This window comes from Furipterus horrens, unplaced genomic scaffold, assembly GCF_987537825.1.
Source record: "Furipterus horrens unplaced genomic scaffold, mFurHor1.1.pri manual_scaffold_11, whole genome shotgun sequence".
Classification (NCBI taxonomy): domain Eukaryota; kingdom Metazoa; phylum Chordata; class Mammalia; order Chiroptera; family Furipteridae; genus Furipterus; species Furipterus horrens.
The window spans coordinates 11246729-11270605 of record NW_028327181.1 but is presented as its reverse complement, the minus strand read 5'-3'; the positions used below and the strand labels follow the sequence as shown (position 1 = coordinate 11270605).

The 23877-nt window shown below is 43.2% G+C and overlaps 1 protein-coding gene across 2 annotated transcripts; it reads left to right on the top strand.

The window, feature by feature from the left end:
• The first annotated feature begins 1043 nt into the window (after positions 1-1043).
• On the top strand, positions 1044-23648 carry USP30 (ubiquitin specific peptidase 30). Of its 2 annotated transcripts, none has more exons than XM_090291142.1 (13): positions 1044-1176; positions 4542-4651; positions 5759-5941; positions 11835-11938; positions 14210-14308; positions 14829-14871; positions 15991-16085; positions 18832-18891; positions 19395-19481; positions 20097-20177; positions 20274-20493; positions 21381-21501; positions 22024-23648. In XM_090291142.1, the coding sequence occupies exons 1-13, from the start codon at positions 1094-1096 to the stop codon at positions 22271-22273; spliced, it is 1536 nt and encodes a 511-aa protein (XP_090147268.1). In that variant the 5' UTR covers positions 1044-1093; the 3' UTR covers positions 22274-23648. The 2 variants fall into 2 exon arrangements, with proteins under 2 accessions (XP_090147268.1, XP_090147267.1); XM_090291141.1 differs by having other exon boundaries at positions 14826-14871.
• The last annotated feature ends 229 nt before the right edge of the window (positions 23649-23877 follow it).

The window sequence follows — 23877 nt, the reverse complement described above, 5'->3', positions numbered from 1 at the left end:
TACCAAGGGGTTCTTATACCAAAAACTTTTGAGAATCACTGAGCTAAAGCATTGATTTCTTTACTAAAGCAGTTGCAATTGTTTGCTCTGTAGCTGGGGAAAGTGATTAACAGAGAGGGCAAATTCTCTCTAGTTCTAATGCTTTATAAGTTAGGCTCTCCATGCGTGGCTAATGAGTACATGAAAAGCAGCTGGTCCAAGTTGAAATGTACAAGATTTCAAAAAGTAATATATCTCATTAACAATTTTTACATAGAAATTACAATATTCTGAACATATCGGGTCAAGTAAAGGATATTGTTAATTTCCTCGTTTTTACTTTAATGTGATGACTAGAAAATTTAAAATGCAGCCTGCATTATATTTCTGTTGAACAGTGTTATTCTTGACTGCCAGTCTTGTTTTTACCCATTACAAGCTGTGTCAAAAGACATTACTTCTCTAAAGTTCTGGGATTTCACGGGCTGTGAAATGTAGATAATGTTAAGGCTGCTGTGAAGATTGAATGTGAATGAATAATGCATGTGAGGTGCTTAGCAATGCACCTAAGTGAAAAATCAGTTCGATGGCTATCATTAAAGGCCTTGGTTTCTCTCTTGATGCCATCAGATGGACCACATGCTCATTAAAGGCCCTTCCTCTGCCGCCTGTTTCTACTCTGACGACAATAATAACTAAGGCTGTCCCAGGCTTGATCACACTTTCGGGCGGGGGCCGCCCTCTTCACATCAAAAAATTAAAATGACACAGGGTCCCTCTGGGAAGTGGGATATCTGTATCCATGAGTGGAGCTCTGGCAAAACCTGAAAACGCAGCAGCCCGGGGCCGCAGGGATTCTCTCAGCAAAAGACGCCAGGGCCCATTGCTAGGGAGCGAAAAACAGGAAAACAGGATGTAGTCCCTCAGCTTTTCCTCTCCGGTGGCGGCTGTTTCCGGCCCCCTCGGGAGCCCGTGCTTCAGCCTCCCTTCCCCCGAGGAGCGGGGACTGAAGCGCGGGTTCCGCTGCCTCGGGAGCCCTCGGAGACGTCTGTCAGTCAGCGGCGGGGGCGGCGGGGGCGGCGACGGCGGACGGAGGGCCTTCAGCGCGGCCGCAATGCTGAGCTCCCGGGCCCAGGCGGCGGTGAGCGCCACCGACAGGGCCATCCAGCGCTTCCTGCGGACTGGGGCGGCCGTCAGGTGAGTCTTGGGGGGGGCGGGGCGGCCGGAGACACCGGGACCTAAGTCCCTAGCCTGGGTCTCTGGCGGCCTTTTCACGGCCTGGTCAGGTGCCCCGGGGCCAGAGTGAAGGTTCTAGAGGCTCCAGCGTCCTGCAGGGTGAGAGGAGCAGGCGCTGAGGAGGGAGGGGCGAGGGGCCTTAGGGCTTCCAGGTCCTCGGCAGCGCCCGTTCTGCCTGCACCCCCCAGTTTTACCAGCGCCCCAGGTTTTATCAGCGCCCCCACCCCAGCATGCCTGTGCCTCCTCCTGCCCTGTCCTTGTCCCCAGAACTTCTAGGGACCCTCAGGCTTGTCAAGGCCTTGAATTCTGTCAGTGCCCCTCGGGCTTCCCAGGCCTCCCAGGACCCCCTCAGCCTTTCAGGAAACCCCGCTCTTATCCCGGCCATGCCAGCTCCCGGCCTGCCGCGGTTCTCCAGGCCTCGCCAGCTCACCAGCCCCGCCGTGGTTCTCAATCCCGTGAAGTCCGGGGCCTGCCAGCGCCCCCCGCCTCCCCAATTCCTCTCAGTCCCCCTCCCAGTTATGCCAGGGATCCCCTGCTCTGTCTGAGTCCCCGATCTTATTAGTAACTCATTATTTCGCAAGGACCCCTAAACCAGTCAGGACCCCTTTACCTGTTAAAGCTCCCCGTCCTGCTAAGGTCCCGCATTCCTGCTGGGAGCCCCCGCCCCAGCAGTATTGTCCCCAATTGTCAGAGCTCCTATTTCCCTCGTCTTATTCACCCTCCATGGGCTCCAGGCCTCAGATTCGAGAACTGGACCTTCATCGCTGTCCCTAAATGACTGAGACCTATTGTTCAGGTCAGCTTCCTTCCTCTGGGACTGGAGCAGGGCTAAAGAACTTATTATCCCAGGCTGGAAGCCATCAGCGGTTGTCCTGTCCAGGGTCCCCATTCTGTAGGTGGGAAGTGTGTCTTGAGACAGCCTTGCCTGTGGTCGTAAAGCTGACCTGATGGCAGAGTTGGGAGAAACCAGATCTTTTCACTCCCAGGCTCTTATTCGCCTTATATTGTACTTTGCAGAGGAATGGCGTTTCCAAAGTTACTCCTGGCCCCTGGGTTTTTGTTCATGCCCCGCTAAGGACATGGGCAAGTTCTCTCTGCCACCCCTTCAGCAGCCTGTTGTCCTTCAGACTTTGTGGTTTTAAGCACAGCCTTGGCAGCCCGACAGGTGAAAGTTCAGATCCACACTGCCTCACCCACTTGGACCAGGCTGGCTCCATCTATTAGTTTTCTCATCTAGAAGAATGGGCCTGATAATGCAGCCCACTCTGTGGGATCGTTTTGGGGTTAAGCTAAGGTGATCTCAGTGCCTGACACAGGGTACGCACCCTGAAACGTTAGTGTTCGAATAGGGGGTTCGGCAGCATATGGCGACGTGCGTGACCATTTCGGTGGTGGTCCTTTGTAATCTTTCCTGGCACTTTTGTGAATATACCTATTGTGCAAAAGTCAGCGTAGTGATACCTTAAGAAATTTGAAGAATAACTTTCATAAATAAATGAAGTTACAATGCTTAATAATCGTAGCAGCTAACATTTACTAAGCTCTTACTATGTACCCTGTGCATAGTGCTTATTTTATCATCACCAGAAGCCTATGAGGTAGGTCTTGTGAGCACCCCCATTTTACAGATTAGGGAGCTGAGGCTTAGAAAGTGAAATGATGCCCTAGGGCAGCAAGTTTCAACCTCTTTCATCTCACGGCACTAATTACTAAACTAATTAATAATACTCTCTGGCACGCCAAAACATATATTTTATGCAGATCTGACAAAAAATAGGTATAGTTTTGATTCATTCATACCAGACAGCTGTTGTCGTGTTGGCTGTTGTCACTTTTTGTATTTGACAATCTAAGGGAAAAGAGGTCAGTGTCCCTGACCAGACAGTCAGGTATCGCACGTTTTAAAAATACAGCACACCGGCGTGCCTACCACAGCGCGCCCAAATAATGCGATTCCACTTTCGTAACCAGGTTCTGTGCAGTATCGACTCTGCTTGGGAAAACAAAGATTTATTTGAAATTCAGTTATCAGTTTTGCATCATATCAGTTATGACACTAAGAAAATATTAGTAGTTATAAGATAGTAGTGACTAGTATCACCAGTAGCTAAAATCAAAACAGTGTTTACATGATCCAAATATTGGGATAAGAATATATTAAACACACACATATATACAAACATATCTAATATATATATATGTATATATACACACATACATATATATGGTTTGCTTTATTCAGTGGAAAGGCATGACTTTTTAGTAAAACACTTAAATTGCTGGTGAGATTTCCACATGCGTTGTAAAAGAATAACTTAAGTGGTAAAGATAAGCCTAAAATTAAGAATCTTTAATTTAATCAATACTTAAAAGATCTTCTATTCTATTGTACTCCACCTCTTCATTAGTACTTTAAAAGATACATCCATTTCTATGTTTTCTTCAATACCCAACCACTCAGTAAATATTATTGAGAACCTACTAAGTGCCAAGTATAATCTAGACCAGCAATTTTCAACCGGCGTGCTATGGCCATACCGGTGTGCTGCAAGAATGTTTAAAATATGCAATACCTGACTATTTGGTCAGGGGCACTTTTCCCTTAGACTGTCACATTTTAGAAAATGACAACAGCCGACACAATAGCCAACCAGTGTGAATGAATCCAAATTATACCTATTTTTTGGTGTGTCGCAGGATTTTAGTAATTAGGTTATGTGTGCCATGAGATGAAAAAGGTTGAAAATCACTGTTCTAGACATTTGGGATATGTCAGTGAGCAAACCGACAAAGATTCCTGCCCCCGGGGACTTTGCATTCCATTTGAAGGAGACAGACAATAAATATAGTGAATAAGTGAATTTTATGTGAGACAGTGAAAATAAAAGGCAAAACTGGGTAAAAGGGACCAGGAGTGCAGACTCTGATAGTTTGTTAGACGTGACGAGGACGTGAAGGAGTGAGCCAAGCTGTCATCTGGGGAAGAGCATGCGGGCAGAGGGAACAGCGTTGCAAAGGCCCTGCGTTGGGAGGTGACAGCCAGTGTGGCAGTGGAGGGAGAGGCAGAGTAGCAGGAAAGCCCTGGCTTCACCTCTCAGTGAGACGGGGCTTTTGGAAGGTTGTGCTGTGACTTAGGTCTCAAATCCTAATGTCAGAATGTGCTGAGCTTTGAGACATGATCTGTACTGTGTATTACTTTAACTTGCAAGTTAGGTATTTGGCGGGCCAGTGTGTTAGTTTGATGAAATGTTATTTCTTCCTGTATCTGTATATACACATAACGTGTGTGTGATGAGGGAGGACAGTAAACTGATTTTCTTTTTTAGATATAAAGTCATGAAGAACTGGGGTGTCATAGGTGGACTTGCCGCTGCTCTGGCAGCAGGAATATATGTTATTTGGGGTCCCATCACAGAACGAAAGAAGCGTAGAAAAGGTAAGAGGGAGGCCGTGACATCATGGTCTGTAGACTTGACCCAACCCCTTCTTACCCAATAAGAGTACAGCAAGAGGAGGGCATTTTTGGTGCTCTTGTAGCTTCAGTTTTTGAACAATACTTTCTTTTAAACAGAACTTAATTTTAATGACTCATTCTTTCATACCCTGGAGTCAAAAGATTTATATTTCACCTCCTGTCAAGCCCTGAATTCGAGACATGTTTTGTAATGAAAAATTGTAAGTGGCTTAATTGTCTAGTGTTCTTATTAATGCAGCAATTACATTTTTTAGTAGTACAACTGCCTTAGTTGTGTGACGCATTTGTGGTTTCACTGACTGGCTTCTAGTCGCTAGTAAGTGTTTCAAGTTGTCTCTTCGTTAATGCAAAAATCTATTTCCTTGTTTCTTAAAATGTGCCCTTTGTGAATGTTGCTCTACTTACATTGATTAAAAGTCAGCCTTGGGGGCGGGGGAAGGTAGATGTAGCAAAATGTTAACCATTGTTAAATATGAGGATGGTTAGAATTTAGAGTTTATTATATGTTCTCTTTTATGCGTGTTTGAGAATGTTCGTAATAAAAAGTTTTTTTTTTTTAAATTTCAACAGAAGAGGGTAGTATGTCAAGTTTTGTGGTTCTGTTCACAGAACGATTGATCCGAATTGCTATAGTGTCTTTCCCACTGATTATAAGAATGAAATCGTTGTCCCAGGGAGCAACAACAGAACAATTGTTTTCTTCTGTTCTGAGAAACATTGTTTTCCTATCAAAGGAGAGAGAATGAGGGAGGAAAAGAGAGACATGGTACTATGTCTTTTTGTACATTGAGTGTAAACCAAACTGTGCCAGACACTGTGGTGGACTTCAAAAGTACCACACGAGGGGGACCTGTCCTCTGTCACTGCAGCGTCCTGAAGGAGCAGTACGAGGGCAGGGCCTCGGCATGGACAGAATGCCTGGCTTTGGATCCCTGTGGATAAAGGTTTCCTCACATTTGATTTCAAAATCTAGGCCACAGTGCGGAAACTCTGGGTCGCAAATGGGAGAGAATAAAAGAGTTGGTCCAACGTGACATGCTGTTCTCTTTCCTGTCCCGCTTTTTCTAGGGCTTGTGCCTGGCCTTGTCAACTTGGGGAATACCTGCTTCATGAACTCCCTGCTGCAAGGCCTGTCTGCCTGCCCCGCTTTCATCAAGTGGCTGGAAGAGTTCACCACCCAGTACACCAGGGATCAGAAGGAGCCCCCCACACATCAGTATTTATCTTTAACACTGTTGCACCTCCTGAAAGGTATCTAGCTGGCAGTTGAAGGGGGGACTGTGTGCATTTTCAAAGCAGCAGCCCAGATGACAGGCAAAGGGTTAATAGCCTCTGTGTAGAAGAAGATTGTACGGATCATTATGGAAAAAACACTAAGAGCCCAATAGATACAAACAGCTACTTAAAAAAAAAAAAATCAAATACATGACCATCTATTTTAAAAATTATCAGCTTTGTAACAGATTTCTATGGAAGAAGAAAATCTACTACAGACATAACCATTTTGATTATAGAACACTCTGGTTAAACATTTAAGTTTGTTTAAAAGGTATCTTAGCCTGAGAAGAAAGGTAATTTGCAAGAGAAATAATACAAATTATATTATATACAAAGTATATATAACAGACACTCAAATATTGAACTTAATTGTCATCAAAGAAATATAAATAAAATAATAGTGAGGCACTATGTTTTTTTGCCTGTCAGCAACAATTGAAAAACAAATCCGCAATCATGACCAGCTGCTGGGTGACGTGTTCATACGTACTGGTGGGAGTGTAAATTTCAGGAAAGCCATTTGGAACTGCACAGTAATAGCTTGCCAAATGCTCAGTACCATTTGACTTAGCAATGCCTTGTCTGGAAGTCTGTCTTAATAGGAATAGAAATGTGGACCATGATTTCCACTAGCCTGAAGTGGAGCTCTAAGAGTTTGTGAATGGCTGGCCCTGAGCTTGGAGAGTCACAATATATATGGATTTTAAGAAGTCACTGATCTAACTTCATTTTTAAACCACTGTTTTTGATGACAGAACTGTCCCTCCACCCCTTCTCACCACATTAACATCTGTCAACCTCCTGAGGACATGAAATAGAACATAATTTGGGAAATGCTGTTACAGGCACAAAGAGCTCCAGTACCTAGTTATACTGGGGGGAAAGAACGGGGAGAATGTGGTTGTCCAACAGTAGAATGATTATCAATGAAAAAGTATTGGGTTGGCTAAAAAGTCTGGTTAGTTTTTTTTTCATAAAATAAAAGACACATTTTTCATTTTCACCAATAGCTTTATTGATTTGGATATTTTGAGTATGTCAGCTGTCTCCCGTTATTGGCTTCTAGTGGGTAGAGGCCAGGGGTGCTGCTAAACATCTTCCAGTGCACAAGTCAGCCCCACAGCAGAGAATTATTTGGCCAAAATGTCAATAGTGTAAGGAAAGTTTGCAAACCACTTTTGACACATTTGATCAGTCACAGCATCTTCTGTGTACACTGCACAAATCTTTTTTTTGTATTTCATTTGTGTGTTTAACTTTCTTGAAATAATAACACACAATACGCTGAAAATGTTGCGTATTTTCTTCCATCTTCAATATTAAGATAACTGCACAAAAATTCACCAATTTTGATGTTTCTTTTTTAAATGCATGCTGATATGACAGCTGTCACAATACAGTTAACAAAATTGTCTCAAATGAAATTAAAGACAACTAAGCATTACTAGAGTTTTTGTATAGAAAAAACTAAATGAACTTTTTGGCTAACCTAATATATAGCCATTCAGAATCATCTTTATGAAGTCTTTTTATTTCTAATTTGGGAGATGGCATAAGCTATAGTATTAAGTTTAAAAGAGCAGGATGCAGCCCTGGCTGGTGTGGCTCAATGGACTGAGTGCCAGCCTGTGAACTGAAAGGTCGCCCGTTTGATTCCCAGTCAGGGCACAGGCCTGGCTTGCGGGCCAGGTCCCCAGTGGGGCTGTGTGAGAGGCAACCAGTCAGTGTTTCTCTCTCATATCTGTTTCTTTCCCGCTCTTTCTCCCTCCCTTCCCCTTTCTCTATAAATAAATAAATAAAGTACTTTAAAAATAAATAAAATGTAACCCCCTCTTTCAAAAATGCTTTTAAAATAAAAAATAGCAGGATACAAAATAGGATATAATTTGACCTCAGTGAAGCAAAAACTTCTACAGATAATGACTGGGCAGAAGAAGATCACAGTGCTACCCATGGCCATTTTGGTATTGTCTAGTTGATAGTTTGAAAACATTTAAAAATATATATATTTTAAAAACTTTCAACAGTAGGCATATTTTATTCTCACAGTCTGGAAAAGATTGGATTGATGAAGCACTCGGTTAAATATTGTTTCACAGAGGTGTTTTCCCATGTCATCTCAGCTCAACACAGAAATCGTTATGCAGCAAGTTCTTAAAAACATACTATTCCAAAGACTGTGTGAAAAGCTGAAATGTCCACATAGGTGTTATGATGCAGGTTTAGGAGTTGTCCTAACCATGAACACAGCATGTAACCCAGTGCTGGAGACCAGAGTCATGTCAGGTCAGCTGTGCCTAGAATATATGCTCCTTTTTCTGCTTTTGCTTTTCAGCGTCTTTTAGTTTGACTTTTAGAAAGAAAAATTTTAAATATACAAGTAATGCATGAGTAAATTCTCCTTGTAAAAAATTAAAGCATTACAGATAAGGCTGGGGTCCCCTTTATCACTACCCCAATCCTGTTTCCTGCCTTCCTTCCCCAAAGTATGATGTAAGTGTATACTTCGACCATTTTCTGTGCATTTAAACATATTTCTGCATACCCATAGGAATTATATATTGTTTATTTTTATAACCAAATAACATAATATGCATTAGAGACGTGTCCACTTCAGTACAGGTACGCTCTGCCTCCTTCACTGTAGTTTTTTGTGCGTGAGTTTATTAGCCTTATATAGTTTGTCTTCTGTGACTTGCTTGTGCATATCCTGTTTTTAAAAATTGTGATAAAACATTCAGAACATAAGATTTACCATCTTAACCATTTTTAAGTTTACAGTTCAGCTCTGTAGCACTAAGTACATTCACATTGTTGTGCAGCCATAACCACTCTCCACCTCTAGAACTTTTCACCATCCCGCACTGAGACCCTGTGCTCATTAAGCAGCGCTCGTTCTCTGCTCCTCCCAGACCCTGGTGACCGCTGTGCTTTCTGTCTCTCTGAATCTGACTGCGTACCGCAGCGAAGTGGGTTTGATTTGCATTTCCCTAATGATAAATAATGCTAAGCATGTTTTCTTGTGTTTATCGGCTATTTGTATGTCTTTTTTTTTTTTTTTAGAAATGTCTATTCAAACCCTTTGTTCATTTTTGAATTGTCTGTATGTTTGTAGTTGTTGAGTTTCAAGAGTTCTTTATGTATTCTGGATATCCATCCTTTATCAGATATGTTACTTGCAAACCTCATTCACGTTTAAAGTATCTGTAATACCGGGACACCCCAGCTGATGTAGCCATTTGCCTCCAGTGCCTTCTCCTGACCAACAGGCTTGTAGTGAATACCCTTGTACATGTCAGACATGTACATAAACACATATTTCCCTATCGTTGATCCTGAGAAAGTGAAATTGCTAGATTGTAGGGTGCAAAAATTAGTAGACATTGCCAAATTGCTCCACAGCATTTTAGGCAAAATTGAGTTAATGGGGACTTTTAAAATTAACCTTGGGAGGGAAAAAGCTAACAGCAGGGCTGCCTGATGCATGTAGGAGGAAGAAGGAAGGTACAGTTCCTTCCCTACTGCATTCCCTTCATTCTGGAGGTAAAGGTCAGACCTCAGGGTAATATTTTCCCAAGGAAGACAAGCCTCAGGACTTCTCAGCACTGGCTGCCAGGGCTGCTGTTTCTCCAGGGTTCACCACTCACAAAGTCATAACCGTGTTCAGAGAGGAGTGTGTGCGGCGGTGTTCAGAGCCTCCAGGGTCCAGAAAAGGGATCTTTCTAGTTCACTGGCTGCAAATGAAGGAGAAGAAACAGGCTGCTTAGTTCATCTAGGGGGTTGTTGGACTCCCAGGAACAGCAGTGAGATGACAGGCCACTATATTTTCATCTCGCATACTCTGGTGCAGTGCAATACACTGAGCTAGGGAAAGCCCAAGATCAGGAATCAACACAATATGGCCCACGGGCCTGATCTGGCCCACTGCCTGTTTCTGTAAATAACGTTTTATTGACACACAGCCAGGCCCGTTTGTTTAGCATTGTCTGTGGCTGCTTTTGTGCTGTTTCAGCAGAGTTGAGCAGCTGCTGCAGAGTCCCATGAAGCCAGAAATGTTTACCACCTCCTTACCTAGTTGTAATTATAAGGCAAATTCATAAGCTCATTAAACTTTTTTTTGGAGTTGCCCTGGAATTTTTAATTTTTAAAAAGTTTTCAATTTCAGTTGCCATTTCAAATAGGAGTTTCGGGTGTACAGCATAGTGGTTAGATATTTATATAACTTAAAAGTGATCACCTGATAATTCTAGTACCGCCTCCAATGCCATACACAGTTATTACCATATCACTGACTATATTCCCCATACTGTAATTTACATCCCTGTGACTGTTTTGTAACTGCCAATTTGTACTTCTCAATCCCTTCATCATTTTCACCCCCCTCCCACTTGGCAGCCATCAGTTCTCTGTATCTCTGTTATGTTTGTTTGTTTGTGTTTTAGATTCCACATATAAGTGAAATCATACAGCATTTGTTTTTCTTTGTCTGACTTGTTTGACTTAGCATAATGCCCCCTAGGTCCATCCACATTGTCACAGAGGGCAAGATTTAACTCCTGTGCCTAAGTCATCCTCCATTGTATGTACACATCACTTCTTTTTTATCCGCTCATCCGTTGATGGACACTTAGGTTGCTTCCATATCTTGGCTACTGTATGTAATGCTGCAGTGAACATAGGGATGCCTATTTCTTTTTGACTTAGTATTATGGATTCCTTCGGATAAATACCCAGAAGTGGAATTGCTGGTTCCTTCTCTGTTTCTTGTTAATAGCCTTTGTTTTAAAGTCCATTTTGTCTGGTACAAGTATTACTCGCCCTGTTTTTTGTTTGTTTGTTTCCATGTGCATGAAGTATCTTTTCCATCCCTTTTAGTCTGTATATGTCTTTCTATCTGAAGTGCGTCTCTTGTAGGCAGCACATATATGGGTCTTGTTTTCTTATCCATTCAGCTACCCTATGTCTTTTGATTGGTGCATTTAATCCATTTGCATTTAAAGTAATTATTGATAGATATGTAGTTATTGCCATTTTATTATTCATATTTTTAATTTCTTGTCCTCCTTCTTAACCCTCCTCCTAAGTCCCTTTAACATTTCTCGTAATACTGGTTTGGTGGTAATGAACTCCTTTAGCTTTTTCTTGTTTGGAAAGCTTTTGATCTCCTTCTATTCTGAATGATAGCTCTGCCGGCTAGAATAATCTTGGTTATAGGTCCTTGCTTTTCATCACTGTGAATATTTTGTGCCAATCCCTTCTGTCCTGCAAGACCATCACACTTTTATTTTTGTCTGTTTGGTTTTATTCTGCTTATGATTTAAAAGTAAACAACTCAGCAGACCCATTTAGGCTGCCACGTGTAACTCCATGCTTTGCTGTGATAATCAGAAACTCACATGCAGACAAATACAAGCAAAAGCCTCTCTTGTGGAGAGAAGTTAAGCACTGAGTGTGGGGTTGGCCTAGATAAGTGTTTAAGGGTCCTCTTGCCCCTGAGAGTTGTGAGTTAAAGTCATTTTATTCACTAAGAATCTTGCGACAATAAATTTATATTGATAATTCCAATAACTGAAAATCAGTTGCTTCATTTAAATGCTGCAGCCTTGGAACTATTGTAACAATATAATCAATAAAATACATTAAAAAAATGCTGCAGCCTTATGAAAAATTACATTAATTCAGCAAACATAAAGTGCCTAATAATGTACTAAGGTTACAAGGAAAAATGATGAAGGAGATATAATTCCAAGGTGAATTTTACAGTTCTTAAATTCTTAATTAGCTTTGATATGTTGTTCTGTGCAGGTTTTCTGATTAGTTGTTATGCTGGTGAATTTAATAATTGTGTTACCTTTTTTGTTTCCAGCTTTATCCTGCCAAGAAGTTACTGATGATGAGGTCTTGGATGCAAGCTGCTTGTTGGATGTCTTAAGAATGTACAGATGGCAGATATCTTCATTTGAAGAGCAGGTGAACACAGCATTTGAAACAGGTTTATTGGAGAATCCTTCCCACTAATGAGCTGGGTTCTGAGCTCACAGTGATGGCTGAGAAACAGCTGCAGTGCTGCAGCGGGAAGAATAAATGTCAGCATTGACCTTGCAGTTGCCTGGCCTGAGTGTACATTTCTGTGACATTTTAGACAGCCTTTGTGTTCTGGGCTAGATTATGAGTTTTGTTCCTACTCTCAGGATCAGAGGGGAAATAACAGCTTTTTTACCTGACAGATGGAAGGATGGTTAGGATAGGGGACAAGCACAGTTGCCAAAGAGCAAAAATCTTTTTAGTTCTTGAGTGAATTTGCACTTCAGTGGATGACAGGGCAGCTGGGTCCTTTAGGGAGAGGCAAGTGGCTTCACCTTAGGAGCTCAGAGGTTCAGTCAAGACTTCTTAGACCACTCCCTCATTTAAAAAAAAAAGCTCTTCAGAGGCTGGCTTAAAGTAGCCCCAAACTGGGAGCAGCTGGCCTCTGCAGCCCCAGGGCCTTACTTGTTCCAGCCACTTGCACCTCCTTGTCCCCAACTGCAGCTTCACTGCCTTCTTTGGTACCAGCCACCCTCATGTTCTTCCCCAGACCAGTGGCAAATCTGAGGCCAAGGCTAAGGACCAAAATTTGACACCCAGTGGTGTACTGGTCCATCCTCTCAAGCCACATTTCCAGTTGGTCTTGTCCATTTTGGGGTGTGGGTTCAGTTTGGGGTTGCTTGCACTGTCCAGGCACAGGGCCAGAGAAAGGGGAGGTGGCCTTTGGGCTCCCAAAACTATGGGGCTGAAAAGAAAAGCATTTAAAAGCTCTGAAAAGTGAGGTGGGAAGGCTTTCTAGCTCCCCTTATTTTTAAAGATTATCTGTTTCTACTTTAATATGAAGCCCTGAGGTGGGAATCAGCTTGGTGCATTCAGGAGCCAAAAGGCCTGGGAGCCAGACCTTTGGTGGGGAGCATGCTGTAGTGTGCAGATGTTGAATTACAGAGTTGCACACCTAAAACTCATATAGTGTTATAAACCCCTGTTCCCTCAATTTAAAGAAAAGGAAAAAAGGGCCAAGCGCCCAGTGAGTGAGAGGTGAGCATTAGGGGTTGATCAGCCAGGCTTCATAGGCCAGCTCAGAACAGGGCAGGGTTTACTCTAGCAGTGAAAGCAGAAGAATAAAGTCACATATTTGTTTTTTAAAAGATCACTTTGGTGACTGTGTGGCAGCAGATTGAGAGCTAAAGCTGAGAGCCCAGTGAGGATCAGCAGCATCAGAGTGCGGGGAGTAGAGACCTGCCCATCCCGGCAGAGTGAGAGGCGGTTTGGTTTTTGGAGAGAGGGGTGCTGAGTTGATCCTTAAAGAGTAGTCCCCCTGCTCTATGATAGAGCAATTCTACTTCTGAGTGTGAACCCAAAAGAATTGGAAGCAGAGACTTGAACAGGTATCTGTGCGTCCGTGTTTCTAGCAATATTATTTGTAATAGCCAAAAGGCAGAAGTGACTCAAGTGTCCATCAACAGATGAATGAACAAAATGTGGTATGTGTAGACACACATATATGAATGTATGCATCTATATACACGTGATGGAATGTCACTCAGCCTTAGAAAAGGAAAGCGCTTCTGCAACATCGTGACCCCTGGCACTATGCTGAGTGCAACAAACCAGTCACAGAAGGACACGTACTGTATGATTCCACATCTGTGCAGTTCCTAGAATCGCCAAATTCACAGAGACAGAGAGTGGCATGTTGGTTGCCAGGGGCTGGAGTGGGGACAGGGAAATGAGGAGCTAGTGTATAATGGGTGCGGAGTTAGGTTGGGAAGATAAAAATGTTCTGAAGGTGGACAGTTCTTAGGGTAGCACAACAGTGTGATGTACCTAACACCCCACAACTGTACACTTAAAAACGGTTAAAATGGTGACATTTATGTTACGTGTATTTCACCACAATGAAAAAAAGGGCAGTCCGGTCGCATGGAGGTCTGGGCCATCTCGATAAAGCTAAAACGGCTCAGAGAAGCTGGTGCAAAGGCTCCCCACCAACTTCCTTTCCTTCTCTCTGGCCTCAGGGCTGTCAGTCTAGAGTCTTCATTGTGAACTTGTCTGGGAGGGAACTGTTTCGCTTTCACAAGCTGGGCCCCGAGAAGGTGGAAAGCAAACCCCGCCCACATCAGTGGGAGGGCGACTGCGGGGGGAAGAGCAAGGGGTGGCTCTGGTACTGCCCTGGCCCCCTTGGGGCTCTCTGAAGAATGCTTTGCCCTTTGGCAGGATGCTCACGAATTATTCCATGTCATCACCTCGTCCCTGGAGGATGAGCGGGACCGCCAGCCCCGGGTCACGCCTTTGTTCGATGTGCATTCCCTGGAGGTAAACCATTTACAGTTCCAATACATTTTGTGCAGTTCGGGCATATTTAATAGGAGCAGGGACGGACCACAGGTATAATCTTTGTACAGCTTTAAACTCACTAATCAGATTCAGTAACAGTGAGCAGGGGGACTGGGGGAGGGTCTCAAACTGCCATACTTGATTCGTGGCTGCAATTTGTGCTGGCTTGAAAAAGAATGTGTTTTTCTCCCTATTTAATACAGGGGAACACAGCCTTGGGGGTTCTAACTGAATCCTCATTTCCCTGGAGCATTATAAACGTTGATAAAAGTTAACTAGTAAAGGGAAGGGGGATATTCCAGAGTGAGGAAATGTGTTCTGATTGCATTTGATGAAGGGGTAGGCAACCAGAGAGGATGATCAAAGCTGCGTTTAGAAACCTGTTAAAGTGGGTTTTGTGGTGCAACAAACGCAGAAACTTGTGAGATTCAGGGCCGGGTGGGGGCGCTAAAAGGGCTGTAGCCGGGTTTTCAGTCTGTGTCTTTTTTCCCTACAGCAGCAGTCGGACGTGACTCCACAACAGATAACCTGCCGCACGAGAGGTAGTCACGTTCCATTGACCTCTATAGCATGTAAGATGGGTGCCTCTTGGATATGGCAATAATTTGCTTGTTTACTTTTCTTTTTTCCCCTGGTAACATGTAATCTGGATTGAACTGGGTGTACTCGCAAAGGAATTTGTGTTTTGGAAACAGCTTTAAATTGTCCCTCGGTGAACATCTTGAATTGTTCCCTCACACCTTAGCCCTCCTCAGTGTCCCCCCAAACAGACTCATTTCTGATACAAACAAGGGTTTACGTTTCATGTTCTTGAAGCGAACGATCCTGTTAGGAACTTAAGCTGAAACGCATGTTCTCAGCATTTCCATTTTGGCCAACTTGTACTGCAGATGATCACAGTCCTCTTTAGAAGGAAATCATTGTTTTCTTGAGACTTAATCTTTTTGAAAAAAAGACATCAATTCCTTTGTGCATTAGTAATAATAACAATTATCCTTGGAGCCTGTACTGTGTGCCAGGCACTGTAATGTCCCATTGAAGTCCCACAACAACTCTATTAAATTGATGATACTGGGGATGATGGGACAGCAATTATGCCCATTTCCAGCAAACAGATGCTGATAGAGATGAAGTGACTTCTCAGGTCCCATAGCTCATAAGAAGCCAAGCCAGGGCCAAGCCCCGGGCTGCCTGACTCTAGGGCTCATGTTTCTAACCAGTACATCACACTGCTTATTTCACTGAACCGCATTCTGTTGAAACAAACAACGTTTTTCAGAACCTGCCTATTCTGATGATATTCCAGAAGTTTATCATACTCTATGAACTGTTCACTTACAGTATCCTTCTTTTGACATCTCAAACGTTGTAAGCGTTTGTTTATGAAAAGACGTTGCTAAACACAAATTCCTTTTTTAAACGTGACTGTACCCATTCTACAGAAACCTCATTTAAGGACCCGTGTAAGTCCTCCTATGAAGGGAATGGCTTGTCTTATTGATGTATGTCAATAAGAAAAGCTATTTCAATTTAATTTTCAGGGGCTTTTTTTTTTTTTTTCTAAAGAGAGAGTTGCTACCACCTGCTAAGAAGGAGGGTGAATTTTGAAGTTGGAGCCAGAGGGCTGGAGGTGGCTGATCAAAAGGTGTTTTGTGTTTCAGGGGCACCTCATCCCACGTCCAGTCACTGGAAATCTCAGCATCCTTTTCATGGAAGACTTACTAGTAATATGGTCTGCAAACACTGTGAACACCAGGTAAGTACAACACCAAGGCTTGATGTTTTCTTGGGAGGTTTTCTTTGAAGTTAAGACTCATGAGGGATCAAGAGACTGTGGACTGACATTGGTATGTGGCACAGTGATTGCCTGGCCCTGTGCCCTCAGTGGAGGACTGTCCGTCTGTGGTCAGTACTAACATGTCATCTAACCCTCAGATGGCATCTTCTGCGCCAAGAGCAGCAGACGCACTGTGGGTTGGCAAGAATTCATGTCCTGAGTTTGGGTCTGTACCGATGATGTACACAACAGATTCCAGGGCTGTTTTGCTTCTTTGTTTTGCTTTTGAGGCTGTAAAAATAGTTTTTAATTTGGAAATTTTTCAACATTAATACCAAAGTAGAGAATTGTACAACCATCACCTCAAACAATTTTAGGATATTTTCGTCACCTCCCCAAAACACCTGGACCCACTGGCAGTTACTCCTCATCCCCCTCCCCCACGGTGCACACACACTTTCAGCCCTTAGGCCACCATGATCTACTTTCTGTCAGAACAGACTTTCCTACTCTAGACATTTCATGTAAGTGGAATCATATAGTACATGGTCCTTTGTGGCTAGATTCTTTTACTCAGCATGTTTTCAAGGCTCGCCCATGTTGTAGCATGTGTCAGTGCTTCACGCCTGTTGATTACCAAACAACGTTCCACTGAATGGGTAGACCACATTTTGTTTATCCATTCATCAGCTGATGGCCATTTGGGTTATTTCTACTTTTCGGCTGTTATGTATAACGCTGCTGTGAACATCTGTGTACGAGTTTTTGTGTGGGAATATGCTTTCATTTCTCCAGGGCAAATCCCTGAGAGTGGAACGGCTGGTAACTATGTGTGTAACCTTTCGAGGAGCTGCCGGGCTGTTGTCCAGAGCGGCTGCACCATTTTACATTCACACCAGCAGTGAATGAGGTTTCCAATTTTTCTGCATCCTCACTAGTATTTACAATATTATCTGACTTTTTAGTTACAGCCATCCTAGCGTGTGTGAAGTGGTCTCTCGTTAGGCTTCCTTCTTGATAAATAAGGTCCATAGCTTACAATCACACATCTTAAATATCTTTTTGTCTGTAATTTGACGATTTAGCTCTTTTATTTTTCCTTGCACTTTTTTTGTATTTTGGTGCTATTATAAGTGGAATTTTAAAATCTTTTCCTAGTATATATAAAAACAATCGTCTAATATTGACCTTGTATCTTGAGATATTAAAAAAGTTATTTATTGGTTCCAGAAGATTTGTTATAGATTCATTACAATATTTTTTAGTATTTTGTTGTGATTTCTCTGTTGGCTTTTTGCTGTACTTTTTAAATTTGGAGAGGTATGATAAAATCATGCAATTTTAACCTACGATGGTCCATTTTGAGTTAAGGTTAAATTCTATGTGAAATACAGGTAACTTACAAAAGTATAGTACTGTTACCCCATCCTATGTCATTTTTGTCATATGTTTACATCTACATATATTACAGACCCCATAACATGTTACAATCTTTGCTTTAAACAGTTAAATGTGTTCAAAAGAAATAAAAAGAAAATTTTATATTTGCTGTTTTCAGTCCTTTCTGTGGACCCAAGTCCATTGGATGGTTTTTCCATTCAACCTAAAAAGATTCTTTTAATACTTCTTGCAGGTCTATTGGCGACAAATTCACCTGGATTTAATTTACATGAAAATGTTGCCTTTTTCTAAAGAATAGTTTTGCTGAGTATAGAATTTGGGGCTGAGAGTATTGCAGTTATTTTGGTTTCGTTTGGTTTATTTTAAATTCCTCACTGTGTACACATTGTTCTGTTGTCTTTTTCTCTAATGCTGAGTCAGCATCGTCCGTCTCAGCCCTTTGTACGCACAGTGTCATTTCTTCCTCTGGCTGCTTCTCCGAGTTTCTCTTTATTTGGGGGTTTCAATAGTTTGTCCATGCGGTGCATAAGTATGGGTGTTTATTTTTATTTTTTATTTTTATTTTGCATTCTCTTGGAGTTTGCTGAATCTTAAATCTGTACATTTATGCTTTTCGCCAAATTTGTACATTGTTTGGGGAGAACGCTTTTTTCCAACAAAAAGCCACATGATGCACATCTTACCACTGGAGCCCCTGTTTTTCGAAGAGTTGACTTCTTTTCCATTTCTGCCTGCTTTTGGTAACTCTCCAGTCATTCTGATCATTTTGTTTTGTTTTGGTCCAGATTTTACAGTTTGTAATCTCAAGGAGAGCTAGTCAGCCAAGCTACTGTGCCATCACCTGAAGCAGGAACTGTTGTCTTATTTTATCATGTTTTTGCAATGAATAATGTAACATGCACAGCTTTCCACGTAATCATGCATTCTGCTACACTATTTTTCATATACTATTCTGTTTTGTGGACATGATATAATCGATATAATCATTCTGTAGAAATTTCAGCTGTTCACATTTTGCTGTTATAAATTAGGCTGTGATAAATATCCTCGTAGTTATGTCCACGGTTATTACCTTAGGATAAAACCCCAGAATTGCTGGGTCAGCTGTCTTGTTAGTTTTTTCAAGCCGTTCTCTAGTATTATTGTACCTCTTACGTTTATAAGGTTGTTTTAATAGAATTTGCTTCTAGGTAAGTACATTATCTTTCATTGTGTTAATGTTGGGCATCTAAATGTTAAACTTTAATAAGCATATATCTTCCTATCTGTAAAGTTTTGAATCAAACTTCACTCCTTTCTGGATTTTCTGCAATATTTGTTTCAGAGTCCTGTTCGATTTGATACCTTTGATAGCCTTTCACTAAGTATTCCAGCGGCCACATGGGTATGTACCGATCTGTGGTTTATTTGGGGTCGGTTTTGGAGGCATTTGAATCTGAAAGGGCTTTGAGGCATTTTGTGTAGCTCAGGTGCCGTGTGTTACTCAGACACGTGGTTGGTTGAACCCATCTTAGTTTTAACACATGGTACCATGGCCCAATTTGAAGGGAGAAGAGGTGGGCTGTTTTTCTCTTGCTGCAGAAATTTTGGCTTTTTTGAATATATATATACACACACACACATATTAAGCTCAAATTCAAAAATATCTAAAGCAGTGCGGAAGTCCCTAATTGTCTGCAATATTATGTCTCCATACCCTTGAATCCATCACAGTAGCAAGTCTGGGCGCTTTGAGTTCCATGTTTGCTCAGGAGGCACCCAGCTGTGATCCTCCTTTTGCCGACATACGCAAAACTAAAGCCCTGGGTTCGTGTTGCCACCTGCTCACTGTCTCAGTGTAGCTCCGCTTGGAATTGTAATAATGAGTTTTCTCTCCTCCTGCGGTAGGGTCACCCACTGACCCTGGACCACTGCCTTCACCACTTCATCTCATCAGAATCAGTGCGGGATGTTGTATGTGACAACTGCACAAAGGTATGCCTTAACCCCAGATGTCATTGTCCCCACGGTCTGTGTGCCCTGCTACAGCGCCTCTCACACCAGTGGCCCTGGGCTCTTCTCATTGTTCCCAGAGAATCTTTTCAGCCGCAGCCATTCCTGCCTAACTGGTTGGGAAGTTGGCAGCCCACGGGCCAACTCTCTTTCCATGAGTTTTGTTTCATCCCCCAAATATTTAAAGGACAAATTTGAATACCATGCTTTGAGATTAGGTGTGCCCTCTCCAATTTGCTACAGTCCCCTCCATTCCCACTTGTCTCACACCCTGCCTTACCTGTGCTGCCTGCCTAACTTCCTAAGCAATTGAGTCTCACCTTCTGAACTAAGAGGGACTGTGTGGAACAGATTTTTTGAAGACCCACCAGAAAGGATTACATGCCAGTGTCAGAGCTTCTTCATTCCTCTTTCCTCCACTGTCGCTGTTACATAAATAATAAAAGCAACCCACAACAGACCGGGCAGCTAAGTTCATTTCAGCAGGTAGAAGTCAAGTGCCAGTTAAATACAGGTATAAGTAACACCAACCTGATGGCAGCTCTCCACAGATGTCCTCTCAAGGATGTCAGCAGAGAGGTGTTCCTTTTATTTCAGAACGAAGCCAAAGCGACGTTGAATGGGGAGAAGGTGGAACACCAGAGGACCACTTTTGTGAAGCAGCTAAAACTAGGGAAGGTGAGCCCACACCACCCACGTCGTCGGCTCTGCTCCCGGGGGCCCCCGGTGGCGGCTCCTGACACTCGGCACCCGCGGTCTCCCCCCCGCCCGCAGCTCCCCCAGTGCCTGTGCATCCACCTGCAGCGGCTGAGCTGGTCCAGCCACGGCACGCCCCTGAAGCGGCACGAGCACGTGCAGTTCAGCGAGTTCCTGACGATGGACGTCTACAAGTACCACCTCCTTGGGCACAGACCTGGTCAGCACAACCCGAAACTGAACAGGAAGGCGGGGCCTGCGCCGGAGCTGCAGGACGGGCCGGCAGCCGCCAGATCAGGTGTGCGCCCGGGTCGCTGAGGCAGCGGGGGCCCGCAGCGCGGAGGAAAGGGGTCCGGCATCGCCAGCCTCTGCGGCCCTTGTGCCACGAGGACTCGCGGGGCTGGGGGCAGGAGGGATAAGCTTTCTTAGAAGAGGCTAAAATTAAGTAGTAATGAGATATATGACTATCCCAGTTGAGAAAATACAGCAAGAAAAGCTTCAGATTTCTGTCTGGTCTTCTGACTAAGCAGTAATTGGCTCACATTATGTCATTCCAGGGAACTTCCGTTTCCCCCCCAAGTCCAGCCATCTCATTTATGCAGAAAATGGGAGCAGGAAACGTCCTGGCTAGAGGTCATGGCACATCTTATTGGGGTTGATGCTTCTCCTTTACTGATTTATTATCTAATTCCAGTCCTGTCCTCACTTGAGGCCACTGGTTGAATGGGGCCCCGGGAAAGCAGGCATTATTACCCTCAGTGTTGCTGAGGAGGCAATCAAGGCTTCGAGACGTGAAACGACTGGTCCATGAGCAAACTGCAAACTGGCACTGGCAGGCAGTGTTCGGCAGTGTTATAATGTCAGTCATGCCAAGGTTGAGACCCGGTTAAGGTCAAAATGCCATTAAATTAGTCACTGCTTACCTCTGACCCGGGTCTTCCGCAGACAGGGATAAGAATCTTAAAGATTTACAGAGCTGTCAAAGGGGACAGTGGGCCAGGAGCTCGATACGCTTTTCCTACTGGGATTAGAACAGGGACAGAAAGGTAGGACATTTTACAACATAACAAAAAGGAAATACTTGTTTTTTCCTTTGTAGCATTATTGTGTAGTTAAATTTAAGGGTAATCAAAGCCACCAAAGCTGCTAATAATTTTCATTGCCTTGGGCCTTTTTCTCTTGCAGTTCTGAATCACCCAGGGGGCCCCAAGCCCCAAGTGTTTATGAATGGTGCCTGCTCCCCTTCTGTGTTGCCTCCCCTGCCAGCCCCAGTGCCCTTCCCCCTCCCAGTTGTTGCGGACTACAGGTGAGCCGCTCCCTAAGCCATATTTTTCACTGCTTGGTTTCCAAACTCAGCTTTTCACAGAAATGGACGACAGTGGAGAGAGAGCTTGCTTTTAGTTTAGGGTGGAACTCATTATTAGACATTCCTGTTTATTTTTGTCCAAAATGGACGTTCTTTAAATACAAGAATTAGAAAGTACATAAAATTCAAATATATATGTATGGATGTATGTAGAAAAAAAGATTAAAGCAGAACATTTTAAATTTCTTGAGATACCACCTAGAGATCACATTAAATCCTTAAGGTCTTCTAGTCTGTGAAGTCATGTGTGTATGCAAATGCACATATATGTATATGCTCATAGAATGGACATCATACCAGTAAATGTAGGTCTGTATTTTAATGGTTGTGTAGTATTCATTTGAATGAATGTATCCTTGTATCAACCCCCTGTTGTCAAATAGGATTGTTTTACCTTTTGCTTTTGCCTGTCAGCCTCTTCATTGTATTTGTAAACTACTGGCATTTGTTTCTACCATTCAGCTCCTCCACGTACCTCTTCCGGCTGATGGCAGTTGTTGTCCACCATGGAGACATGCACTCGGGACACTTCGTGACTTACCGACGGTCCCCGCCTTCGGCCAAGAACCCCCTCTCAACCAGTAACCAGTGGCTGTGGATTTCCGACGACACTGTCCGCAAGGCCAGCCTGCAGGAGGTCTTGTCCTCCAGTGCTTACCTGCTGTTCTACGAACGTGTTCTTTCCAAGATGCCGCACCAGAGTCGGGAATAGAAGTCTGAAGAATGATTGAGCCCCATACCCCAAGCCAGACCTGATGGCACTGTCCAAACTGTCCAGGAAAATGACAAAATCAGACTGCGTGCGTGCGTGTGTGTGTCTGTGTGTGTGCAAGCAGCCCACTAGAGTCCTTTAGCCTTCAGGTGTGTTCTAGGAGCAGCTCCAGCAGGGAACCAGTGGCCCCAGTTCAAACCAAATCAGGCTCCCTGAACAGCTCTGCTAGTATGCACTAGAAGGTGTCGTTGTTGTGTTAGGAAAGCATTCGTTATGTCTAGAGCATCTTTTTACTCACCTGGTATAGATAATTAAAAGAAACCAGACTCCAGAAGCCACCTTTTTTATATTCTAATATGCTAGGTATTCTCAAAGGGAAGTTACCTTTGTCAAATCCTCTGATGTTTCAGTATAGATCTTTTATTTTTAATAAGTAGGCCCATGTAAAAATTGATAGGAATTAGTGAAATTATTAAAGGCAACAATTTAGAAGAAAAAGTGCCTTTCACTTTCGATTGCTTTTGTAGCACATCCATTCTGGAAAATATACATTCTCCAAGAGTCATAGAAACAATTTTTGAAAAGCCCTCTTCTAAGTTTCTCAATGGAGAGCAAAAGAACAGTTAAAAGATGCCTAAAAAACACCCACTTCTCTTTTTGTATGTCTTTTTCTATCTTTCGATTCTTTATATATAGTAAAAGCGCACCTGCCAAATCTGCCCCTCGGGGAAATTCTGTCACTACTTCATCAGTTCTAAGTGAACTGCTCACCTGTTGCTCTTACGTTTTGTATACTGGACTGAGATGCGATTCTATTCTAAACCCATGTGAATAGCCAGAATTGTACACCTGTGATTCCTCTACTCTGTCGAAAACCCTTTCTTACACAGATCCATTTTGGACGGTTATTCTCATCTATTTATTTATTGCTCATGCAGGGCTCTTACGATGTACAGGTGGGGCCAGGGGCTGTGTAAGAAGACAACCCTGCCTTGATTTGAGAACTTGAGTCAGAAGGAAGGGCACTGACCATGGGGCAGCAGTCTCTCTGGACCTCAGTTTCTTCATTTGTAGAGTGAAGGGTTAGATTCAGTGGCCATCAAAGGCCAGGCTTTTCCACAAAAAGAAGTTTAAATTATTTTTTCAACATATCACTGTAGCTGACACCTAGTACTGTCATTTTGTTTTAGGCCCATATTCTAAATGTATTTGTTCCCAGTAGCCTAGTACAAAGAGACTGTAGTGAGCCTTCTCTTCCTCCTTCAGGTAAGTCTCAGGAATGCAGGCCGGGGCCGAAGGTATTTTGATGACAGAGAAGTTATCTGTTTTAGCGAGACTTTTGTATTTAAAGAAAATAAAAAAGATCCCAAGTTCATATAGACTCTTCTAAGATTTGGAATCAGACCTGTCTATGAGGCCACCTGATGTGAGGCTAAGAACCATGCTTCCTCCGGTGGGGTGAGCGGGCAAGCACTTCCAGGCAACGCCCCAGTGTCAGCCAGAAGTACAAGAGGCCCAGGTGACCGCCTTCCGCCAGGCCCCGCATGCATCCCGAGGACTCCCAAACTGGCTGCCGGTAGAACATACCGGGAAGGTTCTCCGGG

Bases quoted from the DNA above. Each gene is read 5' to 3' on its own strand.
- USP30 (XM_090291141.1), top strand. From the start codon at position 1,094: ATGCTGAGCTCCCGGGCCCAGGCGGCGGTGAGCGCCACCGACAGGGCC. The intron at 5,942-11,834 runs GTATCTAGCTGG...TTTTGTTTCCAG, and splicing joins ACTGTTGCACCTCCTGAAAG to CTTTATCCTGCCAAGAAGTT. The intron at 16,086-18,831 runs GTAAGTACAACA...TATTTGTTTCAG, and splicing joins GCAAACACTGTGAACACCAG to AGTCCTGTTCGATTTGATAC.